Source organism: Crocodylus siamensis, chromosome 1 (genome assembly GCF_052110815.1).
Source record: "Crocodylus siamensis isolate JL-2025a chromosome 1, ASM5211081v1, whole genome shotgun sequence".
In the NCBI taxonomy this organism is placed as follows: domain Eukaryota; kingdom Metazoa; phylum Chordata; order Crocodylia; family Crocodylidae; genus Crocodylus; species Crocodylus siamensis.
In genome coordinates, this window is record NC_143395.1 from 156,867,209 (window position 1) to 156,894,120 (window position 26,912).

Consider the following 26,912-nt stretch of genomic DNA (forward strand, 5'->3'; position numbering starts at 1 on the left):
TCACAACATTGATCTAATTTAGAAAACTTGATAAAAATCTCCTCTGATATTTCTCAATTGGGGGTGGTGGTAGGAAACGGAACCATGGGCTCATGTACATGCCATGATTTTTGCCCTTTCATGAGCTGCAACTGCATGTCTGTTTAAATGAGAGGGATTTCCTGATGCTTTAAAAGTATTTCCTGTGCATCAAACTAAAACTCCTTAGACATAGTTTAGTTTGGCTTGCTGGGAATTAAAGTGTCACATCCCTGGATTCATTGCATGCAAACACAAAGGCATCTGAAGATGTGTAATGAGCCCCTTTGTCCATCAGATGGCACTATGACTTTTTTGTAGTTCACCCCTTCCAATTGCTTTTGCTTTAGAATTGCTTTCCCCTTTTTTTAAACTCTTGCCTGGTTTGCCAGCTCCCTGCTTCCACAACTGTGTGGCAGGGCACAGGGTGGGTGGGTGTGGCGGGGGGCGCTCCAGGCCGGGTGGAAGCAGCACTAGACTATCCCACTCTCCTGTGGCACTAACCAGGGACCCAGCTTAATTAGTTTGAATAAACCTAGTGCATGTAAACATAGATGCAACGCTCCAAAACAAACAAGTTTAAATTTTGTACACCTATTTAATTTAATGAGGATTAAAACCTCTGGTATGTACAGGCACCCCACATGTCTTAGGTTTTATAGAGGAGGGATACAAAACTGTGAACCACATTTTTTGGATTTTTCTTAGAACCGCATTTCATAAGTGTGGCAACAGCAAAGTGTCTAAAGTTTTAATTCTGAAATGCAGCAAGGATCTGTCTCCTGGAAGTTTATTGCCTTTAGGTGTGTAAGGATGGAAAAAGGAACACTAAAACGGTTATAAATGATTGAAAAAAGCTCTGTCGCCTCTTTTAAAATGTTATGTGATCATAGTGGAGCCATGCCTTTTTGACTAGATTTTGTAAATACTCACTGACAATATAGAAAGGCACCAGGCTTCCTGATTTCAGAAAGCTACTGGGGTAATATGCAGGAGAGGGATTATGAATGTCTTAAGGAAATACACATAGTAAGATTCTACATAAAATTGACTTCACTATCATGATAATGAAAAAAGCATAGGAATGAGAAATATTGCAGATCTCATTTTAAGGTCTTGATATAGTACAATACTCCATACATTCCAAGTCTTGGTTTGGTGGTGGCTGTGTGCTTTTTGTTTTTAATAAAACGTCTTTCTTTTTTTATTGTGATAATATAGACATCACAATATGACCTTATAGCAATCTCCAGACAACAGGAAGCGCATGGAAGGTATAAGTTAATTATGAATATAAACATGAGTGACTAGGGTAAAATTTAGGGGTGAATATGGCTTGCAGTTATGCACTTGGATTCCAAATGAGCAATCGATATATATTTTTTCTAAGGAGACACAGAAAGATGATAAGGGAACTTTAAGGATACTGATGAACTTGCTGGCTTCCCTTCCCTTCTGAGTGACAGAAACATAGACCTTACCTTATTTGTGAAGCTGAGTCACTCAGGTTGCTCATGCTGTTTTCTCCAGTAGGATATCCATTGGGATTGGCTCTTCTGCTTTCTGAGAACCTGGGATGGAGAGGAAATGAAGGGGAAATTAAAATTTTATGTAGGGAAAACCCCCAAATACATTCTGAATAACATCAATGAAACTGTTTTTTATAATTTATTTGTTTTAAGCCGGAAAAATAAAAAAAAAACATCTCTTGCCTTCTTGAAGGGATCCGGGACTCTTCAGCCTGAGGAAAAGAAGGCTGAGAGGAGACCTGGTAGCAGCTGACCACTACACTAGGTGAGTACATCAAGGGCTCGGTGAGCAACTGTTCACCAGGACACTCGAGGGGAAAACTAAGAGTAATGGCCACAAATTCTTGGAAGACCATTTCAGGCTCAACATTAGGAAAAACTTCTTCACAGTCAAGGTGTCCAGACTGTGGACTAGGCTCCCTCCAGAGATGGTGCAATCACCTACCCTTCACAAGTCCCTTCTGGCCTTTCGGTCTATGAATCTACAAATCTAAGGAGAATTTTCTATCCACATTATACGACAATAACTGCACCTGTACAGGTAAGAAGGCTACTAAGGGGTAAAAAACCCAAGGTGTTAAAAGAATCTGTCTGTAGACACAGCACATAAACTTCTATGCCGGAGTTTAATGTGTACTTGGATATGTTTTGAAAATACAATTTGTGATTTTTTTGGTTTATTCCCTGAGCTTAGGTTGAGCCAAATACTGAGGCCCTGGCTCATTTTCTACTGTCTTTGTTTGGACAAAATTATTATTGAAATCAAGTGGAAATTGGATAAAAATGAGCAAAGTCCTTGATGGCTTCCTTACTGATGACAGTCCAATATATTGCAAACAGCTGTAGCATATTCAGCCCCTACAGGAATGCCATTAGATTTCATTATCAAGGGATTTATCAGCTGGGAGGGGTAGATTTCTGTTATGGAATGACATTTTCCCTAATCCAGTGACTCTCTCCTCTGCCCTTGGGTTTGGCATATGTAGCAGTATTTCCTGTGCCAGTACTCAAGAGAATGGCAACATGGAATTATTCAAAAGCAGGATATTTCCACTAGGTGGCAGGATTCTTGCTCATTTCTAACTTTACAGTAATTCATTCATTTTGGCTTATGAATTGATATTTCTGGCAGAGAGTTTGAAAAAGGAAAGAAATTTATTTCTGATATTTTACTATATTACATTGTGCCAGGTTCAGTTTTGCAGAATATACTGTGCCCAAGAGGGTAAGTCTTTTTCAGATGAGTAGCTCACGGATTTAGAGCTAAGCTTTTCTACTTAACTCCTAAAGTGCCATATCATTTACACCTGCTTAACTGAACTCAGGTGACAGTAAGTTTAAATTAAATACAATACAACTTACAATTAATGTGAATACTGTAACCCATCCTCAGCCTTTTTGGATGGGAAGGCATAGAAATCAAATAAATATATACATAGAAACAAATGAATAGTTCTTGATTAGCTCATGGTAGTGTGTCTAGGCATTCCAGGGATCTTCAAAGAAGTGATGAGTCACATATTATTGATGTATTGCCATGACTAGAACAGACTCCCAGTGACTTGACAGATGCCAGAATTGTAACCATATTCAAGAAAGGAGATAGATTGGATTGCACCAGTTACTGTGGCATTGTACTTCTGTTCATAGCTGGTAAGATCCTCACCACATTCTCTTGAATAGACTCACTCCCTTTGCCAAGGAGAGTCTACTTGAGTCCCAATGTGTAGGGATTTCTGGAATTCACAACGGAAGTGCATGGTGCAGCGGCTTCTTTAATCTTGGAGTTTCCCCGGTGTGCCCCCTGCTGCTGATTGGCAGAGGGGCCCTGCTGCTCACTGCTTGCCACCTATACCTGATGGTCAGAAGGTGAAAATTGCAGTGGTTTTCACCTCTCAGCCATCAGGCAGGGGTGGTGAGTGATGGGGCCCCCCTGCCAATCTGTGGTGGGGGGAAGGGCACAGGGGGAAACTCCAAAATTAAAGAAGTCACTGTGCCATGCACTTCCAGCACAATTTCTGCATATTCCTACCCATGTGGTTTCAGACCATCCAGAGGTACAATTGACATGTTCTTTCTTGCTAGACAGCTGCAGGAGACGTGCCATTGATCACCACAGATCTTTACATGACCTTTGTTGATCTGACTAAGGCTTTTGATTCAATCAACAGAGAAGCCCTGGTGATATCTGGATGCCAACCATAATTTGGTACCATCAAACTTCTTCATGAAGACGTGACAGCAACTGTCCTGAGCAATGGCTTGAACGTGGACCCCTTCAACATGAGAACTGCAGTCAAGCAACGATACATGACTGCACCAATACTTTTTTCCATCTGTATTGCAGCTATTCCATATCTCATTGTTGATAGACTTCCATCTTGAATCAGCATCTAGTACAGGTTTCCCCCGCTTTATGCAGGTTCTGTATGTGCAAATTCGCTCTTATCTGTTGACCCTTTTTATACCAAAAATGTGTTATATGTGAGGTAAATTCACTTTTATGCGATCGGTGTGTTAGAAGCCCACAGTCAGCTGCTTTGTGTTGTTGGTACATTGTGGGAGTGATGTGCACCAAAATATAGTCTCCTTTGTGGATCTGGGCTCCTCGTTCATTGTCTGCAACACGTGCTTCTGTAGTTGCCATCTCCATTATGATGGTGCCTTGTGCTTATGTGTATTGTCTGTTGTTGGTGAGTACCAAAGTTGTGTTGTGAAAGTGGTAGAAATGGGTCCAGGGGTCAGTACAGTCGAGGTCTAGGAACGTATCCCTATTCGTTATATTGTAAAGTGGATTCCCTTTATGCAAATTTGAGTTATGTGTCATTTTCCAGGAATGCATGTACAGCATAAAGTGAGGGAAATCTGTACTGCATGGATGGGAATCTCTTTACCATCAACTGATTACATTCCAAATTCAGGATACCCAACACCTCCATTACTCATCTTCAATATGCTGATGATTGTCTTTTGTGTGTCCTACCAACTGTAGAGCTCCACATCATTCCTGATGTCTTCTGTGAAGCAGACGAAATGCTTGGACTCACTGTCAACTTCACAAAAACCAAGATACTTTATCAGGCTCTTCCAAAACAACCAGCTGCTCCACTACATTTTACAATTAGAGGGCAGTTCTTGGTCAGTGTTGAACATTTACCCTATCTCAGTAGTCACCTTCCTTATAACATAAAAAAAAAAATTATGATACTCAACACTTAATAGAATCTGCCAGTGCTGGCCTTTGAACATCTCCAATATTGTGTCTTTGATAATCACAATATCAGGGCTCAAACCAAACTTCTTGTCTACTAAGCTGTTGCCATCCCTACTCTGTTGTTTTGGTGGGTGTGAAACCTGGACAGCTTATTGGAAACACCTGAAAGCCTTGAAAGCAGTCTTCAGAAAATCCTTCATATCAATCAGAAGGACAGTAGAATGAATGCTAGTGTTCTGGCTCAAGCAGACACCACCAGCCATGTTTATAAAACATCAGCTCCATTGGACAGGAATGTTGTATGGATACCTGACAACTAGCTCCCAAAAGAGGTCCAATTCACTAATGGTAATCACTTTAGAGGTAGGCAAAAGAAGAGATTCAAGTACATCTTGAAGGCCAATCTGATGAAAGCAATATTAACATCAATACTTGGAAGGCTCAAACAGTGAATCATCCCCAGTGGCTCTGTAAAGTACAACAAGGCATTGACCATTTTGTGCACAGTTGCCTCACTATGGAGGTAAATAAGCAAGTGAAACAAAGGTTAAGAGCTGTGACTTGACATCATCAGGATCCACTCCTTCTTTCTGGAACTGCATGCCATATCTGCAGTTGAACATGCAGATCTTGGATTGGCCTCTGCAGCCACCCCCAGACTCACTGATGACTTTCCTGTGTACTGGAAGACTATCATCCTTGTATCAAAGGACTGCCAACAATGACAACAATGACAACTAGACACAAAGCAGTTTCACACTTCTCCAGAACTATCAATTCAGTAAAGAACTTTAGATCTTGGGTAAAATCTTCAAAAACACATGAGAGGTTTAGAAAAGTAAATCTTGTTTTAAAAAGGCTCACTAGTGCTTCAGTACCTGTGTGGAAACCCCTTTACACTTTGACCATTCTAAGGGTACTTAAAACGTGAGTGCCTGCATGTTAAAACTTAACCTGTGTTTAGTGCCCTCTGGGCATCTCAAAGTTATGCCAGTTCAGGAAAGGGTTCGTTCTGAGCTGTGCTACTTAGCTCATCTAAGGGTAACTTTGGTGCCCACTATGGAGATAAAATGAGCAATTTGCAGTCCTCCAGCATCCCAAGAGATACTGTTCCCAGCACCTCCCCGTCCCAGAAGCCCTTCTTCTCCCTGCCTCCTAGCCATGATCCTACTCACCAGCCCTCTAGTGGCAAATCAGAGCTGTACAGGCAAGAACCGGTATAATCCTTTAATCTGTGACTGCTCACAGCATGCTCTACCTTTAACACCACTTAGCATTCCATTCCATACTAGATTTAGCACAGTCTAAGTATAAAGTGCAACAAAACAAGTTTAAGCACTCAGTATCTTTGCATTAGGTGAATTTTGGAGCAGCAGAAGCAGGGGTATCCTGGACTTTTTTGTGATTTAGGGAACCAATTTCTGCCTAAATCCAATTTAGGCATCTAATTTACTAAGATGGATATGGCATTTAGGCTTTTATTCATTAAGGGGCTTTTGAAAATAAACATTTTGAAGATACCTGAATTCCTATTTGGATTAGACTGGAGAAGTATAAACCTCTTCCTTTTTGGGCAGTTCACCTTATAAGGCATGTCTACATGAGATGCTACTGCACAGTCAGTATCTGTATTAGCAAGTACTAAATAAATGCACAGTAAGCAGAGTTACTGTGCAGTAGCACCAGTGAACAGTAAATAATACTGCACAGTGACATATCAGTGCCATGTTTGCTGTGATGCACTACTGCACAATATTTTTTGGCTACTGTGCAGTTAACGTCTTGTGTAGATGCACCCATAGACTGTTACTTACAACAGCTTATGCATTTTTGAATTAATCTATAAGGTGCAACTCTACTCTGCCTTCTGCTTCACTTCAGTATAACACAGCTAACTACCTTTCTCTTCCTTTCTGACAACTCCAACATGTGTTCTACTTTTGCTGATAGCCGCCTCAGGGTCTTGGATGGTTTGACAAACTCTGAAGCCCCAACAGACCAAGCTACCGCTCTCAGATCTTGTGAACTGCTGGTGTACCTTGGAGTTATAGGGAGCAAGGCATTCTCTGTAGAGATGGGTAATATACTTGCAGCTAAAATCAAATTGCTTTACATATAAACATTTTTACATTTGGTTACGAAATCAAAATTGGCCTCAGTTTTGTGGAATTCTTTTGGCAGACTTGCAGATCTATACTGCCATATACAAGAAAGATTATTGCCAACATTAAAACCTGTGAAATTTCACAAATTAAGTATGTTTTCCCAAACACATTATAATCTTCACAGAATTCTAGGGAAATGTGACAGAAAGAGCACAGAGCTTTCACTCAAGATTCACAAAGAGATTCATAGATCCTTTTCAGTCAGAAATAGAGATATGGATCAGGCTTTCCCCCTTTTCTTTCTCCCCACTGTACAGTTCTTCCCTATAGTAACTAATTAATTTCCTCCAAATGGTCTGGATGTGCTGCTTCTAAGAGCATTGTATAAATGAGAAGATACGTTTAATTTAGAAACATTTGTTAATCTCTCTGAATCTTCTAAAGAATGTTGGTAATGTGTCTCAGTATTACTTCACATGCATTATAATGGTCTTGTTAGAAGCCTCTATCCAGACGCATTGGTATTTTTGTTGCTTATTTGCGTGCAGAGATTTTTCATTACACTCCATCACAGATTATATAACACATAAGAAAGCACAAGAAAATTAAAACCGATATTGGTGATGCGTCTAACATTTAGCTTCTCCTTTAACATCTTCAGATGTTGTTGATTCCACACTTAGAAGGTTGCACCTTCCATCCCTACCAAGAGTTACAGCAACTGTCTGAGATGTGTTTTCTGTTCATGCTTTCTGAGTATTTCAGTTTAGTGCTTGGGATTGGAGAAGGAAATAAAGCATTCAGAGCTAACCAGAGCACAGCCTTGTCACAAGAGTGAAGGAGCAAACCATTTTTTATTTTAAAGGAATGTTTCAGGTTAAACATTAACAAAACAGCTATAAATTCCAGATATCTGAAACGTATTCGAGAAAGTAATGTTATTAAGGTAGCACTGCTTCACCTGCTTAACAAATCACCTTTCTTAGAGGAAGGCAAATCCCATTTAGAATCCACTGAGAATGCCGTGTGTGTGCGCATGCACGTGCAGTGCATGTGTGTGTGCGCACATGTGTGTGTGTGTGTGTGTGTGTGAAAGGTTGGGGGAAGGGGAAGGCATATCTTAACAAGCACAAAATACTAAATCCAATCCTGCTTCAGTTGAAATCAATACAGTTTTGCCAGCTACAGCGGAAGCAAGATCAAGTCTTTGGTTTGGGGTCTTTACCACCCCATGCTGTGAGATTCTAAATCCCACCTTTTTAGCACTTAGCAGGATTTTCCCTTTCATATCCCAGACTAGTTCTAGTGGGGTTGCTATGAACCAAAAACACTGGTTTATTTAAATATTTGGCACAAACTTGATTAATTTTGTCCCTTCCAGCCTACCGTGGATGACCCACCTCCTCTTTTCAGTTATCAATTTTATCACATTTAAGTATTTTTAAATGTTTGCAAAATGAGGAAAGTGTGTCATAAACAATAACATGCTACATAAACTATGCAATATCAAATTGGTCAGATGACCAAGGGAATTTATTAGAATAAATATGTCAGTGTAAAATGTGCTAAGACAGTTAATCCATTACTTTTACTTCTGAAGTCAGTGTTTGCATCTATTCACTCCAAAGATGTAGTCTGAACATTTTTGATAAGCAACCTACTAAGTTTTAGATCTTATGTTCATTCAAAACATCTGCTGAATAAATTCTCTTTTGGAAATGGCTCCCTATTTATACTGATTCACCCTAAATATAACATGGTTTATAATCCATGTCAGTATCTACTCTTATGAACAATTTGCCTGATGGGTAATGATGGAAGTATCGGTCTGTAGGAAATGCTGCCTGTTTCTAGGCAAATTCTGTAACCAAAGGTCATTTATTTACCTGGACTGTATAATAGTGGGGAAAGTATATCCAGCATCTCATTCTACATAATAATGGACATTAATAGGTAAAGTTCTGTGTCCCTCTGGTTGAAGGGAATCTTTGGAAATAAGCGTTCTACTATTTTATAATATAGAAACTGGAAACTTTTCCTCTAAAATCCTAATGCTTGAGCACAGTGGGATATTAAGCCTGCAGCTTACTCTCACAATAGCAAGATCTGTATTTCTAATTCCCCATATATCACACTGGAAATGTATTTGTGTTAAACCAGTTTAAAGAGCTTAATATAAAATAAGACTTACTCTCCATGGAAGTAGGAGAAGAAAAGGAGAGCAGTGAGCTTCAAAGGGCCATTCTAAAAATGACATTAGTTATGGGAAAACAAAATCACAGCTACACTGGACCCTCCTCATCCCCTAGCCCCTGCCCAAATATTGTATCAGTCAACAGTCCTGAACTTTATGGTGTTTAATGACCTAGGCCTTGGACATGTAAAGACCACCTAAAACTCCCAGACTAGGGCCACAATTAGTGATTCCCACTCCTTGGGCATATCTACACATGCTGCTATGGTGCTGTTGTTATTGTGCCTTCATTTAGTACTTCCTTTAGTACTTCCATGGCTATATTTAGCCACTATATCGTTGTACCGATGTACTGAAGCGAGGGAGTGCATCCATACTGTGACACAGCTGTGGCATCAGTTTGTGCCTGCCAACGCTACGTTGATGTAGTTCATTGCTATGACAATGTAGCATCTTGTGTAGATGCACTCCTTGAACCATATAGAAATATTTATTATCAAGACAGTTTGTGCATAGGGGACCCTCCAAGACTGAAATTAACTCATCCAGGAACTAAGAACTGCACTAAATAGACGGTTCTGTTCCAAATGTAAAGCATACTTCTTTGACATGCCATTGACTAATCATAATAAGCAGTGCAGAAGCCATAAACAAGTATTTTAAGATCATTTTAGAACAAAATTAAAAAGGAACCCACATGTACTTTTACTTCTCTTGATAGGAACAAATAAGAAAGAAAGAACACCACAGGATGACTGCTGCTGCCTTGGTGCTCAATGCCCTCCAAAGAACTTCATAAACTCTAATGCATTCCCTTGGGATCAGGGCATGCTATTTTACAAATGGGAAATTGAGATAAGGAAATGTGACTTGTTTCTGGTTGCAGAGAAACCCATAGAACATATTTAACCCAGTTCTACCATGTCTTACAATGGTGCCCTAACAATGGAGCCATCCTACCTCTTTGCTCTCTTTCTTTCTGATTGCTACAGGATGTACCTCAAATGGAAACCTGGGTGGATTGAATCCTGCATTCGTGACGCAGAGTAAAAAAACAAACAAACCAGAAAACCCAGTTCCCAATTGGCCTGTCTCGGAATCCTGGGTGGATTGAGGGACCAGCAGGCGGGATGTTGCTTGAGGGCAACCAGCATGGGTTCAGAGCAGGCCCTGTCAGACCAACCTGATTGCCTTCTACAATCAGGTCACAAAATCCTTAGATGCAGGTGTCATGGTGGATGTAGTCTTTCTGGACTTCAGGAAGGCCTTTGACATTGTCTCCCACCCTATTCTCATTAAAAAGATGGGCGACTGTGGCAATGATGCCTACACAGTCAGATGGGTCGCAAATTGGCTAGGGGGCCACACCCAGAGAGTGGTGACGGATGGGTTATATTTGACCTGGAGGGACGTGGGCAGTGGAGTTCCCCAGGGCTCAGTCCTCAGCCCTGTATTGTTCAATTTCTTTATTAGCGACTTGGACAAGGGGGTGAAAAGCTCCCTGTTCAGATTCGCTGACGACACCAAGGTTTGGGGCAAAGTGGGCACGGTAGAAGGAAAGGACAGGATACAACTGGACCTGGACAGGTTACAGGGGTGGACGAATGTGAATAGGATGGGATTCAATACTGACAAGTGCAGGGTACTGCACTTAGGCAGGAAGAACCAGCGGCATACCTGTAGGGTGGGAAACTCCCTTCTCATCAGCACAGTGACAGAAAGACATCTTGGAGTCATTATTGATTCTAAAATGAACATGGGCTGTCAATGTGGGGAAGCCATCAGGAAAGCCAACCATACCTTGTCATGTATCCACCGATGCATCATGAGCAGGTCCAAGGAGGTGATCCTCCCCCTCTACACAACACAGGCCACAGTTGGAGTACTGCATCCAGCTCTGGGCACTGCACTTGAGGAGGCATGTGGCCATCATCGAGAGTGTCCAGAGGAGGGCCACTCACGTGGTCAGGGGGCAGCAGGGCAAACCCTACGAGGAGAGGCTACGAGACCTGAACCTGTTCAGCCTTCACAAGAGAAAGCTGAGAGGAGATCTAGTGGCAGTCTATAAATTTACCATGGGGGACCAGAGGGGAATGGGTAAGACAATATTCCCCCAAGCACCTCCCGGAGTAACAAGAAATAATGGCCACAAGTTGATTGAGAGTAGGTTCAGGCCATCAGGGGGCACTACTTCACAGACAGGGTGGCCAGGATCTGGAACCAGCTTCCAAGGGAAGTGGTGTTGGCTCCTACTTTAGGGGTCTTTAAAAGGAGGCTTGATAATTACCTAGCTGGGGTCATATGAGCTTAAACATACCAGGGGTCATATAAGCCCAGTATTCATTCCTGCCCAGGGCAGAGGTTCGGACTTGATGATCTGCTCAGGTCCCTTCCGACCCTACATCTATGAACTTAACAGAGTGCATAAGACTTAGAATAAGAGAAGACGACTATAAATCCAACTACTGAAATTACATTGTGTCAGTTTTGGAAAACAATAAAAAATGTTTCAAGAAGAAACAACAGTTCATGGCATACAGTCTTTCTGGCAGCAATGCACAGGGCAGTCCTGGTTGGCTGTTCCAGACTGCTGTGTCAGGCTGGGTCTCCCTACAGTGCAATGTGAGATTGTAAAGGGGGTGTTCTGTTCTCTGTTTGGCTGCAGCTCTCTGTTTGGCTGTAGTGATGCATGTTCTCCTGGGGGTGGGGAGCCTGGGAACAGGAGCAAAGTACCCTGGGATGCTGGAGAAATGTGCTATGGCTTTTCTCAGAGGGGTAAATTGTACAGATATTTGCCCTCCCAGGAGAATCTCACCCTAGAGAGAGTTAACTGTGATTGTTCCAAAGTTATTTTTCTCCTGGAGCAGCCATTTTTGCTGTGGAAAAAAAATCCTGAACATCTGCACACTCATGGTTTCTCCTGGGAGAACAGCGACTCTCCTAAGAGAAACTGGACATCTATACGCAGCCCCTAACACAGATATCAATGAGTTCAATTCTGCATTATTTTTCTACAATTTCTTATTTCTTCCTCTCTTTTTCATTTGTTTTCTTGCCCCCTCAGGTCAAATGTCTGCAAACAGACATATGGTTATCACTTACATTAATCCAATTTACTATGGTAATTGAAGCATTCCCCATTCCAAATACTGAAAATGCCATGATAAAATTAATACCAGCAAACAGTACATGCTAAAATGTTAATGACAGCAATTGTCAGCAGCTGCAAGATTATATTGCAGACTAAATTATTGCAGTTTTGTGTGTATCACACAATATTTATATTTTATGGAACACGTGATGTAATCACAAACGTCACTGAAGTATATCTTTGCAAAGTAGTAAAAAGAGCTATTCTTTGCAGGGAAGCTTAGCTGCTGAGAGGAGGGGTGGAACTCCACTAGGGATAAATAAATCCTTTCTGTTTGTTTACCCTTTAACCATGAAAATTGGTAAATTCAGGTGTGTACTTAGCTGGTTTCTACATATGCCCAATTATATTACTTGACAACACAGTCACAGGAACATAGGACTGGAAGGGACCTTCAGAGATCATCTAGTCCAACCCCCTGCCAAGAGAGGATAATTCCTATCCAAACTATCCTACACAAATCCATTGTTTAACCTATTAGTAAAACTACACAGTCAATCCTAACACAAACACAAGGCATAAAACCCTAATCTGCCACAGATAAGTCAGGGGGATTATGGTGGCCAATACACTTGAGAGATCCAAGGAAGGCAAACCCCCACAGTCATTACCAATCTGACCATAGGGTAAAATTCTTTCCTGGCTCCAAATACGGTGATCAATCTGACTCTGAGCAGAGGCGAAAGACCCTCTAGCCAAGAACATCTGGGTTTAAGTCCCAGAAATAGCACTGCCCCACTCCAGTCAAGAACTGCACCCAGTGCTGACCCAAGCAGGGTGCAGGACCTGGGGAAAATCAGCCCATGCAGGGCCCTGTCCCTGCTCTGATCCCATGGGCCCTGGACCCAAAGAAGCTGCTGCCACCATTGGCAGCAGGAGCAGGGGGAAGAGGAGGGGCAAGTAGCAAGCAGCTGGATGCAGAGCTGCTGCTCTGGCCCACTCTGCGCTGCTGCTGCTCTGCGGGACCCTGCCAAAGCACAGGGCCCAGGGTGGTTGCCCTAATTTGTCCCCCCCAGGGATGGCCCTGAATCCAGCCTTGGTTACAGCCAACGCCCAATGCTTCTGGGGGAAGTAAAACACCCCCCATGTGTAGTAAAAGGACGGGAAAAAATTCCTTCCCAGCCCCATTTGGCAACCAGTAAAGCGTAGAACCATGGGGAATACACATAGGCGATCCTAGATCATCCCCAATCAATGCTTGCCCAACCTCTTCTTGAATACCTTCAGTGATGGCAATTCCAGTTTCCCTAGGCAGTCTATTCCACTGCTTCACTATTTTAACAGTGGAGAAGTTCTTCCTGATATCTAACTTTAATCTACCTTGCTGCAACTTTAGGCCATTGGTCCATATTCTGCTCTCTGCAGCCAGAGAGGAAAACTGTTTTCCCTCTTCTTTATGGAGACTTTCAGATATTTGAGGACTGCTATCATGTCTCCTCTTAAGTGCCTTTTCCACAAACTGAACATACCTATTTCCTTCAACCTCTCCTCATATGCCTTGCTTTCCAAGCTCTTTATAATTTTTGTTGCCTGCCTCCAGCCCCTCTCTAACTTCTCCATGTCCTTTTTAAAATGTGGAACCCAAAACTCCAGACAAATCTAGATAAGGCCTAACCAGTGCTGAGTAAGGAGGCACTATCACATCCTGTGTCTTGCATGGCAAATTCATATTGAACTTGATCCACCAACACTCCTAGATCTTTCTCTGTAGTACTATCACCTAGCCAGGTACTACCCATTTTGTATTTGTGTTTTTGATTATTCTTCCCAAGATGTTCCATTTGTAAGCACTGAACTGCTTCCTGTTACTTCCAGCCCAGCTTTTCATCTGCCAGGTTACATTAGAACTGTGCTCCTGTCCTCCAAGTATTTGCAATCCTTTCCAGGCTAGTGTCATCTGCAAATTTGTTCAGGAAGGAAGTGAAAGATTTACTGGCTCACCCTAAAATAGGGTCAGGAACGATGTTTGCTTTTTCTAACAACAGAGAAGGCTTTAATATTATGCAATATTAAATTTACTATGAAATTTAAATGAATAATAATAACTAGCAGCAAAGCATTTTATCAGCAACATATTTTACATAGAACAAGACACCCAAAATATCACTGCAAGTGATCAATAAAAGATAAAAAGAAAATCTCTTCTATTTATTTTTTCATCCATTTTTCATGCCCAACATTTTGCTGAACTATAAAAACTATCATGGTACAATACAGTTCTTTCTAAGCCGTTTTCTTAGTGAATGTTCCAAGCTAATGAAAAAGGGACAGGGAGTGTTTCACTGAACAATGTCATCAGCTGTGCAGAGGGTGGCACAGTAAGCCTGCAAAAAACATCTACCTTACCTGTTGTTATACAGTTGATGCTGGGATTCAAAACACGGGGGAGAAGTTGTCAAGGCACTTGGTGAATTACTCAAGTGTGGCGTTCCCACTTGTTCCTAGAAAAAACAAACATGTAAGATAGGATGTTTGCAAGTGAGCAAAACTCTACTCCTATTGGAATCAGTGGGCAAGTCTATATGTGTGTTAATGCACCATAGTTACTGCACATTAAGTTTAGTAACTGTAATAACAGGTACTAACTTGATGCGTATTAACCGGTGCACACTTTTTTAGTGATGCTAATGTGCAGTAGACTAGTTCTACTGTGCATTAGTGTAATAACAAGGCTTTTTGCCATGACATGCTAATGTGCAGTAGAATTAGTCTACTGCATGTTTAGAGTCTCGTGTAGACGAGCCCAATGGGAGTTTTAATAGTACCTTCAACTGTGACTAAGTTAGGCCACTCAGTACTTTTAAAATCTTACCCAAAAATTCGTACCCACAAAAATAACTTTTAATTCAGCTGCATTCTTCAACTGATCTTATCACTTGGACAAAAACTTATGGGATCATTAAAAGAAAGTGTTTAGGATTGGTATAAGAATTTCAGATCTCAGGCTTTCAAAGTATCAGCAGGTGTTGGCTGACCCGAGTTACTTAAGGAGCTTAGATCTATAGATAGGTGGAGGTCCAAGGTATCAAAGTCAATTATTTAGATCAGATTTCGAAATCTTCCCTTGATGAATCATGACAGGCTGAGTCCTGAGCCTCTCCTGGGGACAGAAAATATCCTATAGTGGGTATAGGGATTATACACAGCTCTCTGAAAAGTTATATCTGTAGGCAAGTACAGTTATTAAACCTTCCCTGTTGCCACCCACACAGTAAAGTGTTTTGACTTGACATATTTTATAACCACAACTTACAATTAAGTTAGTTAAGTTGTGTTTTGTCATCATGTCACTTTAACAAGGCTGTGGAAAGTTATTCAGTACCTAACTAGATTGTTTTCTGAAGTCCTGTTAATATTATTTCTTAGAACAAAAAGGAATATTGGCTGAACAAGAAAAAATTTATTTTAGGTTACATTTTTGTTCAAGGTGTAAATACTGTCATTTAAATAACTATATACTGTTTGGATTCAGTAGAAACATAATTGCTGTGATGTGCTATGAAATTAGTTATGTCAAACAGACATGGTTTTAAATGTTTAGGGATGAGCATCTACTAGCAGACATAACAGGGCTCCCTTCCAAAATGTTACAGACACCACTATTTCCATCTTAATGAAAATCTTGAAAGGGAAACCTTTCAGAAAAATGACAAAGAGAAAGAAAGCCTGTGAAAGAAATGGAGAAGACTATTTAAAAAAAAATTTTTTTTGCTCTTGTGATATCTTTGGTGAATGCAAAACCCTGTATCTTAGCTATTCTACTAAGGCACACACTTCTCACATTATTATTTTAAATTATTCAGTTTTTAAATGCAGGATTTCTGCTTCTATAGGTTTCCTAAACTTGGTGATAATGCTAATCATGGAACTGGGCTGCAGAACCAGAATCTCTCCATTCTGAGCTGCAAGTAGATGAACCACTGGTGAGCCTACATATTCTGCAGTGCCACTAAAGTCACTGCAACATTGGGATGTAAATACTGATTAAATATGAATTTAACTTGATGTAATTACAGGTTAAACATGGTGGTGGTGCTGGGTTCCAGTCTGTGGCTCTGCGAAGTCATAGGGGGGGTGGTGTTTAGCCCTGGGCTGGTGCTTGCCCTGTCCTGCCACACCGTAGAGGATGGGCTGGACCCACCCACCTAGAGCAGTTTTGGGGGGCTGGGGCCAAAGCAGTCCCACCAGGCAGGCAGCACAGCCTAGAGAGCCCAGGGGGGTGGGCAGCAGCCAGCAAAGGGCTGCAGTCACCAGCTTGCAGCTTCTCAGGAACAGCTGCAGCACCGCAGGGGGAGGTTACTTATTTAGCTGTTCACATCCCTACTGCAGTCGTGGGAAATTTTAGATCAGTTGCCTCTGCTGGACTTTGCTGGTGTGCTGCTGGACTTGGCTGGTATGGTGGCTGATATCTTCCAGTACATGAAAACAAGGGTGTAACAAGTCAGCTGAATGCCTAGGGTAGCTACAATGCATGGAGGAAGTGGTGACATCCAGATGATGCTGTGCTGCCAGTGCAATTGTGTGGCTCCAAGCAAATGCTATGCGATGCTCCATCCCCCTCTCTGCCCCCCACTTGCCCTCAGTTACACTACTGATGAAAACACATGTGGGCACATCTACAGGAGATGCTTAACTTCACATTAGCATAGTTTACTGGGAAGTCAGCATGTGCATCTACGTATGTATATGCTTAGTTCACAATAGATTTTCCTAATACTGAGTACATTTGCTACCTGCAGTCAGCTGTCTGTGGACAGCTTTCCAAGATTGACTTAGACAAATTGGAGGCTTGGGCCAAGAGGCATCTCATGAAGTTCAACAAGGACAAGTGTAAAGTCCTGCACTTAGGATGGAACAATCCCATGCACCAGTACAGGCTGGGGGCTGACTGGGTAGGCAGCAGCTCTGCAGAAAAGGACCTGAGGGTTACAGTGGACAATAAGCTGAGTATGAGCCAGCAGTGTGCCCTTGTTACCAAAAAGACTAATGGCACACTAGGTTGCATGGATAGGTGTGATGCCAGTAGGTCAAGGGAAGTGATTATTCCCCTGTTTTCAGGACTGGTGGGGCCACATCTGGAGAATTGTGTTCAGTTTTGGGCACCCCACTTCAGAAAGGATGTGGACAAATTGGAGAAAGCCCAGCAGAGGGTGAGGGGCCTGGGGGACATAACTTCTGAGGAAAGACTGAGGGAGCTGGGCTTATTTAGTCTAGACAAGATGCAATTGAGAGAGGACTTAATAGCAGCCTTCAACTACCTGACGGGGGGTTCAAAACAGGATGGAGCTAGACTGTTCTCAGTGGTGGAAGATGACAAAACAAGGAGCAACGGTCTCAAGTTGCAGCAAGGGAAGTTTAGGTTGCATATTAGGAAGACTTTTCTCACTAGGAGGGTCGCAAAACACTGGAACAAGTTACCCAGAGAGGAGTGCAATCTTCACTCTTGGAGGTTTTCAAAACCTGGCTAGACAAAGCTTTGGCTGGGATGATCTAGTTGCAGATGGTCCTGCTTTCAGCAAGGGGTTGGACAAGATGACCTGAGGTCCATTCCAAACCTGACTTTCTGTGTTTCTATGAAATGCAAGTAGCAAAAATACTCATCATTAGTAATGGTGCCATAGCTCTTGTGTGGACACTTGACCAGGAACCAGCTGCCAGGACAGGCTCCACCACAGGAACCGGGGCAGGGACTGTGTCCCCCTGCCCTGAAAGCAGGGAGCTCCAAGACCCTTGCTCCCAGATCATGATCGAGGAGTGGGGGGGCTGGGAGACTCTTATCTCCCAGTCTGAGCTCTCCAGTTACGGGGCTCAGGCTGGGAGACGCTTATCTGGCTCAGGCTGGGAGATAAGCATCTCCCAGCAGCAGCCCTGTGGTTGTACATTCACTGCTGGGAGATAACAGTCTTCCCACCTGAGCCCCAGAGCAGGGGCTGGGAGTTTGTTCCTAGTCCCTGTTCTGCAACTGTGGAACTGGGAGCAGGCTGGGAGCTTGTTCCCAGCCTCCACTCCGTGACTGCAATTGGGATTGCGGAGCAGGAGCTGGGAGCTCCCTGCATGGAGACGGGGCTCTGCCCAGCCTGGAGCTGGCTAGGACCTGCCCCTGACTGGGACAGTTTCCAGCCAGTCCTAGGCTGCATGGGGAAGCAGTACAGCCTGGAGGTAGCTGGGAACTGTCCTGTTTTGGGCAGTCCACACTCAGCTCTGGGCTGCATATGCGGACCTCCCCATGCAGCCATGGGCTGGTCGGGAACTGTCCACCAGTGGGGCAGCTGGGGAAGGGGCCTGGGACCTGCCCCTCCCCAGCAGCTCTTTCTAAGCCCAGTGCCCCTGATTGGGGAGCCAGGGCCAGAAGCTCCCTGCTGCCGATTTTCCCTGCCCCAGCCTGGTGCTCCCTGCCAGCCCCTGAGTTCCCCAAGGTGGTGGCAGAGGCCCATTGCAGGCCTGCAGGGACCTGGAAGCAAATCTTCTCCCTAATCCCCACATGTGTAAACACCTACCCAAAAACTCTTACTCTGTAGTCAGAGCCACCCCTAGGGGTGTGTGAGGCCCGGGGTATATTAGCTTGTGCGGGGCCAAGGGGTGGCAAGCAGCTGGAGTGTGGAGACCATTACAAAGACCTCTAAAAAATCATCTGGAATTCCTAGGACGTGTTTCTCAGGTAGGATGTAAAAAAAAAAAAAAAAAAAATAGAAGAAACTGGAGACAAGATTAACATAAATTGCTTCTGAATTAAACAGAATGAGTTTATACCAGAATGAGAGGGAAGAGAATCACAGCCAAAATCTTAGCTTTCAGTGTCTTTCCTACTGAATCGATCACAATTTTAGACAAGTGTACTTTAAATTTTATATCTGCATTGTACTGAAGGAGATGCAAAACAATCTGATACCTGCAGACTCCTTGCTTCCTCAGACCACCAGATTTCAAAGTCCTTTTGCAGTTTCACCTTGGCTTTTTCCATAAGAAGCTGTAAGTGTTCAATCTCTATCTTCAGCCCTTTCAAACGATTGAACATGGTTTTATAACTACAATGAAAAGAAGAAGAGGGTGTGTTTACTACAGGGAAATTCCATCTTTGGCCCAGAGAAAAAATGCTGACAGATCTTTTAACGAAGTTTTATGTTATCCAGGGCAGTTACAAACCCTGAACTTCAAAACAACTGCTAAAAGTCAAGGAGAGGCGTGAATCATCACTGATTTTATAAGTGTGTCTATGGACAGAAAATATAAGAAATCTACCCCAGTAAAGTATTTATTTTATTGAAGAACAAAGTTACTCCCATTCTAGTGGGGATGATACTGAGTCTGTTTATTTAGGCTATTCATCAATCATATTTGTCAATGATTTCTTTTTTTGGCTGCACAGCATCATGCCATTCATAAATAAATGGTGGCCAGAATGCCTGGATTCAATTAGAGACTATGCAGAGGCTCACATTTTCTACTGACAATTCAGTAACTAGACATGTTGTCTACCATTGGTTGGACATCTAACAGTACATGCAATAATACAAGCTAGCCCTGACGTCCCATCAGAGATTCTAGATACCAGGAATACTAAAAAGCAAATTGAAAAATGTAGACAATGTGATATCCTATGTCTGAGATTTCTTTCATCTCCCTGGCCACAGTTGTGCTATGCCAGAAGGAAGGATTTTTGAAACCATGAAGATTCCTCTGTTTTTCTTTCTAGTTTGTCCACAAATAAAGCCCCTGCATTATAATACCTGTGAGTAGGTCAATAAGGCCTGGACATTGCCCCTGAAACAGCTGAGGGGACACATACCACATAACACCTGGATAACCACTTTGTCTTGGTGACACTCCCAGCCTCTGACAATTGAAAGAGAAGAACCAATTTTTAACTCTGATCCTCAATATGCAAGCACTATGCTGTTTTTAGACTATCAGATTAGGTTTACAGTTTCCCTACTGATGCATCATGTGATCTTAAAGGAAACAAGCTGACATTTTAAGTTGAAAGCTAATAGTAAACCAGAAAAATAGCTTTTATATAACAATGTGCTAGCAGAAACAAGATTAACACATTTGGGGATCATTTTACTTCACTATTGGGAGCATCAGAGGAGGAAAATACAACACCTTTTTTTCTCATCTTCAAGTTGTGCTCGAAGTTTCTCTTCCCCTGGATCAGACTTATTCAGCTCTTCAGAAGGGCTGGCAACACCTACAAGAAGTTACCAGAAGCAAGCAATAAATAGATAGGGCAAGGATGAAAAAACAAGGAAAACAACCCCCTCTGCTCCCCTCAAAAAAAACCCAGACCCCAAACTGTTTCAGAATATCATAAGAACTCCTACTTGATAGGTACAATGGGGAACAGCACTAGTCTTTTATCCTGGTGGAAACCTGGGTTTTGAATCTTAACATGGGCCTTATCCTGACCTTAGTTTCACCAGAGTAACACCAGAGATTTCAGTTCAGTTATTTTGTATTTATATCAGTGTCAGATCAGAATCAGGCCCTTAATGTAAATTAAAAATAAAATGAGTATTGATTTTCTCTTCCCAGTCCTCTGTGAATGTCTTCTTTAAGAAGCAATGAAGAACAAGGGAATGTGAGGGGGTGTATGGTCCATAGAATTCCATGTAAAACCCTGAGAAAGCAATTGACCATCTTATTCTAATTCTTAACTTTGTTCATCCTTCTTCTGTTGCTGGACAGTTTTCTTAGTAACACCTATTCCCTGAAAGTTGAAAGGTACAAATGCTTTGAATCATTTTGAAGGCACAAGTTTCCTGGATAGATTCTACATCATAGGTGTCTGTGACCAGGACAAGCCTTAGAACTGAGCTAGCATATAGTATAATATATATAGATATAGATAGATAGATATGTATACGTATATCAATGATATATTGATAATATTGAGAGACAGCAAACCATCCTTCCCAACACAGGTTAAAAGCAACTCAGTGATGAAGGGAAAAAGTAAAGTTACATACTAAAAAAACTACAACTATTCCAAAACCAGCTTCTATTTCTAAAATAGGGAGAAGAGTTTAAGATTCCTAAGAAAACAGGTTTGACTTTGTAAGCTACAGGAAAATGAAGGGAACAAAAGATATGCTGTACAATACACTCAATTTTCCACCTTAATTATTATTTTTGCCAAGAAAATAAATTAGATGTCAACCTGTCATTAGGCCCAAGGAGTATACCCTGGCTTCAAGGAATGGAATTCTGGCTGGAGCACGAGGGCAGCAATGACCCCTTTTTGCCTGTCAGCACTCCAGCTAAAACCATTAATCTTTCTTGTAGCACCCTGTAGCTTAATCAAAAATGAGATTGAAAAGTATTTAATTTCACTGCAAGTACTTAAGGTCAAGTGTGTTAATACAGATTTAAAAGCCAAGGTGAACAAAAACCACACATGCAACTCTCACTGCATGTATCTGAAGGCTGTGCTGGATAAGCAGATTACACGGACTGAGTGGAGAAGTCTATAGTGGAGAGGGTATACTTAACACATTCAAACACAAAATGCTTTATGGTATTAGAGCAAATGACTGCAGGTCATGAGATGTACAAGTCTTATGGCAGAAGAGATGTTAAAAATTAGTGGGGCTAGATACCATATTTTCTTCTATACAACATGCACCTTTCCCCCAAAATTCAACTGATGGGAATTGGGATGTGCATTATAAGTAGGGTGACCATATGTCCCAGATTGGCTGGGTCAGTTCCAGATTTTAGAAGTTGGTTTCAGCCAGCTGGTGATAATTAAAATGAACTTCCTGGGCACAGGGCATAGAAGCAGAGCAGCAACAGCTGTGAAATAGGAAACCTTAGCAGACAGCAAAATTGTCCATTAACACTAATTGTTACTTCACAGGTGATTGTTAACCCCTGTGAAGGAAAGAACAGTGGGTCATTAATGGGTCCATGACTCCCTGCCAGAGTCCCAGATTTCATACTGTCCCATATGGTCACCCTAATTATAAACAACGAAATATGGTAATAGTATTATCTGCCTCTGCAGGGAGGTGTGTGTGGGGTGGGGGGGAAGCAAGAATAATGCTGCAGTGTTGCATTCTAGCTGCTGGCTGTATATAACCTTCTCTTTCTCTCTGGCAGAGTCTCCTGCTTCAGAAGCTGCTATTCAGTTACTGCCACGTACTGGCATTGTCAAGGAAAGATCTTTTTTTCTTTATTCTACCTTTTAAAAGAAAGGCATGTATCATATTTGGGGACATGTATGTGAGAAACTACATTGCAATTAAATACAATGGATAATGGCAAAGCATTAATGGATGAAATCCTGAAACCACTTAAGTAAGAAGGCAAAGCTTTCAATGATTAGACCTGGGTCAGGACCTCATCTGCAGTCTTTTTCCCCTTTACCTACCCATAGCTCCTACTGATGGCATTGGGAATTATACAAACATATGTTTGGGGCTGCTTTATAAAGTAACAGATATATGGTGGAGAAAGTGCAAAGCTACTAAATAGTTCAGAGAGCTAGAGGATAGATAAGGATTTTGAGGCTCTAAAGGTGCAGGATGGGTGTTCCCTCTGCTCTGCCTTGTAGGAATAGGTAACTTTCTTTTAGCTCCATCATCAGCCACTTCTGCTGGTAATTGTGGCATAGGCCACACTCCCCCCACTTCCTTTTTTTTTTAAAGGAAATTTTTTTGTGTTCCAAGCCAAATCAGCCAAATCAATTCCAAATCCGTGAGTCATCCAAGAACCGTATGTGGCCCTGCTACCAGCAAATATTCTCTACCCTCACCTGGGGCTTCAGATGCTTCCAAATCATTTGGCGGTCATCCTAAGTGTAGGCCCAAGCCCAGAGGCTTGGGGTTTGGATGCCCCTGAATTTTGCTTGCTCTCAGTTGTATGGCTGCAGGAGTTCCTGTTCAGATGAACAGTACTTAGGGAAAGCAGCCAAAGAGCAGCCCCAGGATCTCAGCACCCCCTCCAGCTTAACTGTCTTCTATGCATGTGAGTGAGAGCCAGGCAAAACCAGTCCCTACACATAAAGACATGTGAATTCCCACAAGTTGCACATCTCAAGTGTTGTACATTGCAACTAACTGTAGATTATATTCAGAAGTTGCAATGAAATCTTGGGGTTTAAACAAAGGCCTGTCTGATGCGATGCAATCCACATCTGGAACCAGCAAAGCAGTTGTGTATGACATTGGCAAGGATCCATGAATGAATAAAACAGAAGCATGATCAGTTGCAAAATGGTCTTGCTGATACAGTCACACCCATCAGAAAGAATTGAATGAAGCAGGGGGCTGGACCTGATGATCTCGTGAAGTCTCTTCCAGCCCCTAACATCTATGAATCTCTGAACTGTAAATTCACCTCTCTCTCTCAACGGAATAACTGAACTCTGGGTCAGTCACAGAAATGACTGGGACTCAAACACATTGTAGAGCAGAGGCCCAGAGCCTTCTTATCAGGCTGCTGATTTGCATACTTATGTAAACTATATTTTGGCTTCTTATCTCACTCATTTATTACACTGATGCAGTCTGTAGGTTGAATGGCATGCTGCTTTATAGACTATAGATCTTTTTGCATCTACTTAACTAGACATATACCTACAGATACAGGACTCCCTCACATTTTTCCAGGCAAAAGGAATTTGTAGCCTAAAGTAGGGGCCTGACTCCTCTGCAGGACAGACACATGCAAAGAAGTTTTTGTGGCAGATAAGCATGAGATGGGCAGCCACTTGATATGCATCTAACACAGCTATTTTGATCTTGTATAGCGTTATTCCTCTTCTCATGTCAGAAGGCAGTATATTTGCTCCTTATGCTTCCCTCTGTGTATCCCTTCTCTTGTCAGAAACCAAAGTAGCAAGCAGCAGGCTGAATCTGGACAACCCCGCCTGCTACATCTATGCTAGGAATGGTTTTTTACAGTAAACTGGTAAAGAAACAGAACAGAAATATCAGTATACTGCACCAGCAAAGCACTCATGATGTAGATGCATATATGCTATCAAAACTGCCCTTTGTAGTGATATAGTAAAACCATTCTGCAGAGCCTATGGATGCAGGAGCGAGGACTTGTCCAACTTTATCCCAACTACACAGCTTGTCCAGTAAAAAATATCATCCTAAGAAATCCTTGCCTCCTGCATAATTTCTGGACCATCGCAACTACAACATCACTCTTAAACTACCAAGGTGAAAAATCAAGACATAAACCAGAGCAATTGATTAACAATATTTGCATTTATCACTAGGTTACCTGGTTACATTTTGGTTAACTGTTTTCTTTTGGTGTCAGAGATAGCATTGCATAGAGATGAATAGGGTATTTCACAAATCATAGAGCTATTGGTGCAACTTTCCCGCAACGCTATGGGCGTAGACACACAAACAAGTTACTGTGAGGCACAGGAGAGCAGGGCTTTGCCATATGTTAGCTGTCTAGGATAACCTTCTGTGTACTTGTTCTTACCTTGCAGTAAAGAAAACCAGCACATAGTAATAAAAACTCAACGAGAGAAAAAGTGACTTATAATTAGCTTTCATTACTCTGGGTAAAAGCTTTACCTGGGGTAGTTATTTTTCCTCTTCTCCTGTACCTAATTGTAAAAAGTGAGTACATGCCCTGGATGAGTTTACACCCAGTTCACCATTTCAATATCTTATTCATAACTTTAAGGTCTAGAGACAACTTTTTAAAAATGAAAGATGAGATTTTACAGCATAATTCTGAGGCAAAGGGGAATTATACAGCAAATGTTATAATCACAGAAACGCATCAGACATGAGACAGATGACAGTATTTCCCTGTCTTTATGAAACATTTTGACAAGTGTGGATGAAAAGTACTATTCCCAATAAATTACATGTAGCATTATCATCACTGCTTATCAAGGCAGACATCACAGTCAAACTAGTTGAAAAATTCTGGGAGACTTGTCCTCAAACATACCAAAGATCAATTTTGGAAAGAAACTTCATGACTCTGACCTTTAAGCTCCCCAGGGAGCTCATATATTTCTGGCCTGAACCTGTTCTATAAATCAGACATTGTACAGATTTATTTGTTCCTCAATTAACATTATGTCCTGCCCTTAAGTTGTACATTTTCAGTAAAAGGTTTTAATTTCAGCATTAGGCAGTCTTGTGTTTAACTACTTACATTTACAGTCACTTGAATTAATCACATTTTGAACTGTCTTCAGTGTCCAGTTAGTATTTATATTGTTTTTATTTCTCAGTTCTGCTGCTCTTGGCAGACTTGTGTGTTGGATGAATGAAAGAATGAATGAATTAAAACCACAGTTGTCCAACTTCAGAGTATCTGGGGGTATTCCCAGGTGCTGTATGAGTCCTCTGCTGTTCCAACAGCAGGACCCCCCACTGCACCAGAGTACTGGGTCCCCTGAGCCCTGGGCTCCCTGGATCCTGCAACTGTACAATGCCACCCAATTCCACCCTCTGAGATAGGAACATGAAGTGGAAGCTGAAGGTGAGGAAGGAGCCTGGAGACCATGGTGACAGCTGCCTTCAGATTAGTGGAGGGAGTGATGCCTGGGAGGGAACCCAGGGGCAGCAAATTAACCCCCCAGGGGTGTGTCTACATGAGATGCTTCAAGTGCAGTAGACTAATTCTACTGTGCATTAGCACGGCAGGCAAAACCCATGCTAAAGTGCTAATGCACAGTAGAATTAATCTACTGCACAGTAGCATTACCTACAATGTATGTGTCTGCACAACTTTGCAGTAATGAACATGTAGATGTGCCCAGGGGCCACCTGAGGCTTGCATACCACCCACTGGATAAAATTAAACTATGATGCATATCCTAAAACTGGTTCAGCCCTGGTCTATCATATGCAAATTTACTCCTGGACAATTTTCAAATGTCTTGTTTTGGGATTCCTTTGTTTATGGCCTCTCCCCAATTTAGCCACTAGATCAGCCAAGTGATACCTACCTACACTGCTCTGTGCCTTCTCTAAATGGGATGCTCTGGTCACTGTTCTGACCTCCCCTGCTTTAGGGTCACAGTACCTGGATGTTACCTTCCATTAAATCTGGTGGAAGACCATATTCTGGCTTTTTTGCATATATGCTCCAGAGATTAGGAACTTTCATTTGTCCTGCTTTCTGTGGCAAAGGGAACAATATTTCTCCATCTTCTTTATGGCAGCCTTTCAAATATTTGAACATTGTTTTCATGCCTTTAATCTCCTTTTCTCCAAACAAAACATACAGTACCTAGTTTCTTCAGCCTTTCCTGCATTCCTACTCTTTTATCACCTTTGTTGGTCACCTTTGGACTCTCTGCAGTGTCTTTACATCTCGTTTAAAAATGTAGTGCCCAAAGCTGTACATACTGATAGAGCTGAGGCCTATCTGGTGCTGAGAAGAGGCTGAGTGTCAAGGACTGCATGAACAGCCCCCAACTTTGGCAACACCTGGCTTAAACTGACTCCTCCACTCCAGCCACCTGCCCCACACTTTTTCCTTGGGCACGTATCCCAAGAACTAAGCACAGTATGCAAGAAACAGGGTGCAGGGATCTCCTCTGTTCCAATTTATTTAACTGTTCCTATTCATTCCTGCATGGCTTCTGAGGACACCATCTGAGTGAAAAAAAGCAAGACCTATTAACCAGAGTTTCTGTGGACATTGGTTTCTAGATATTTTTGCTGCCGTTTCATCAAATGGACTTGGATCATATCTTGCAAGTCTGGGG

The 26,912-nt window shown here is 42.1% G+C and overlaps 1 protein-coding gene across 5 annotated transcripts in view; it reads right to left on the reverse strand.

Moving 5' to 3' along the window:
* The window catches only part of KIF6 (kinesin family member 6), a 421,087-nt gene that overhangs the window by 12,425 nt on the left and 381,750 nt on the right, over nt 1-26,912 (reverse strand). For all 5 annotated transcript variants that reach the window (XR_016442273.1, XM_090046733.1, XM_090046752.1 and 2 more), the window contains 4 exons: nt 20,315-20,399; nt 19,101-19,236; nt 14,558-14,652; nt 1,500-1,589 (listed from right to left, as the gene is read on the reverse strand). Coding sequence is in view for 4 of the 5 variants with exons in the window: in XM_090046733.1 (XP_089902859.1) it covers nt 1,500-1,589; nt 14,558-14,652; nt 19,101-19,236; nt 20,315-20,399 (406 nt within the window). In the remaining variant the exon portion in view is untranslated. The remainder of the gene's footprint in view (nt 1-1,499; nt 1,590-14,557; nt 14,653-19,100; nt 19,237-20,314; nt 20,400-26,912) is intronic.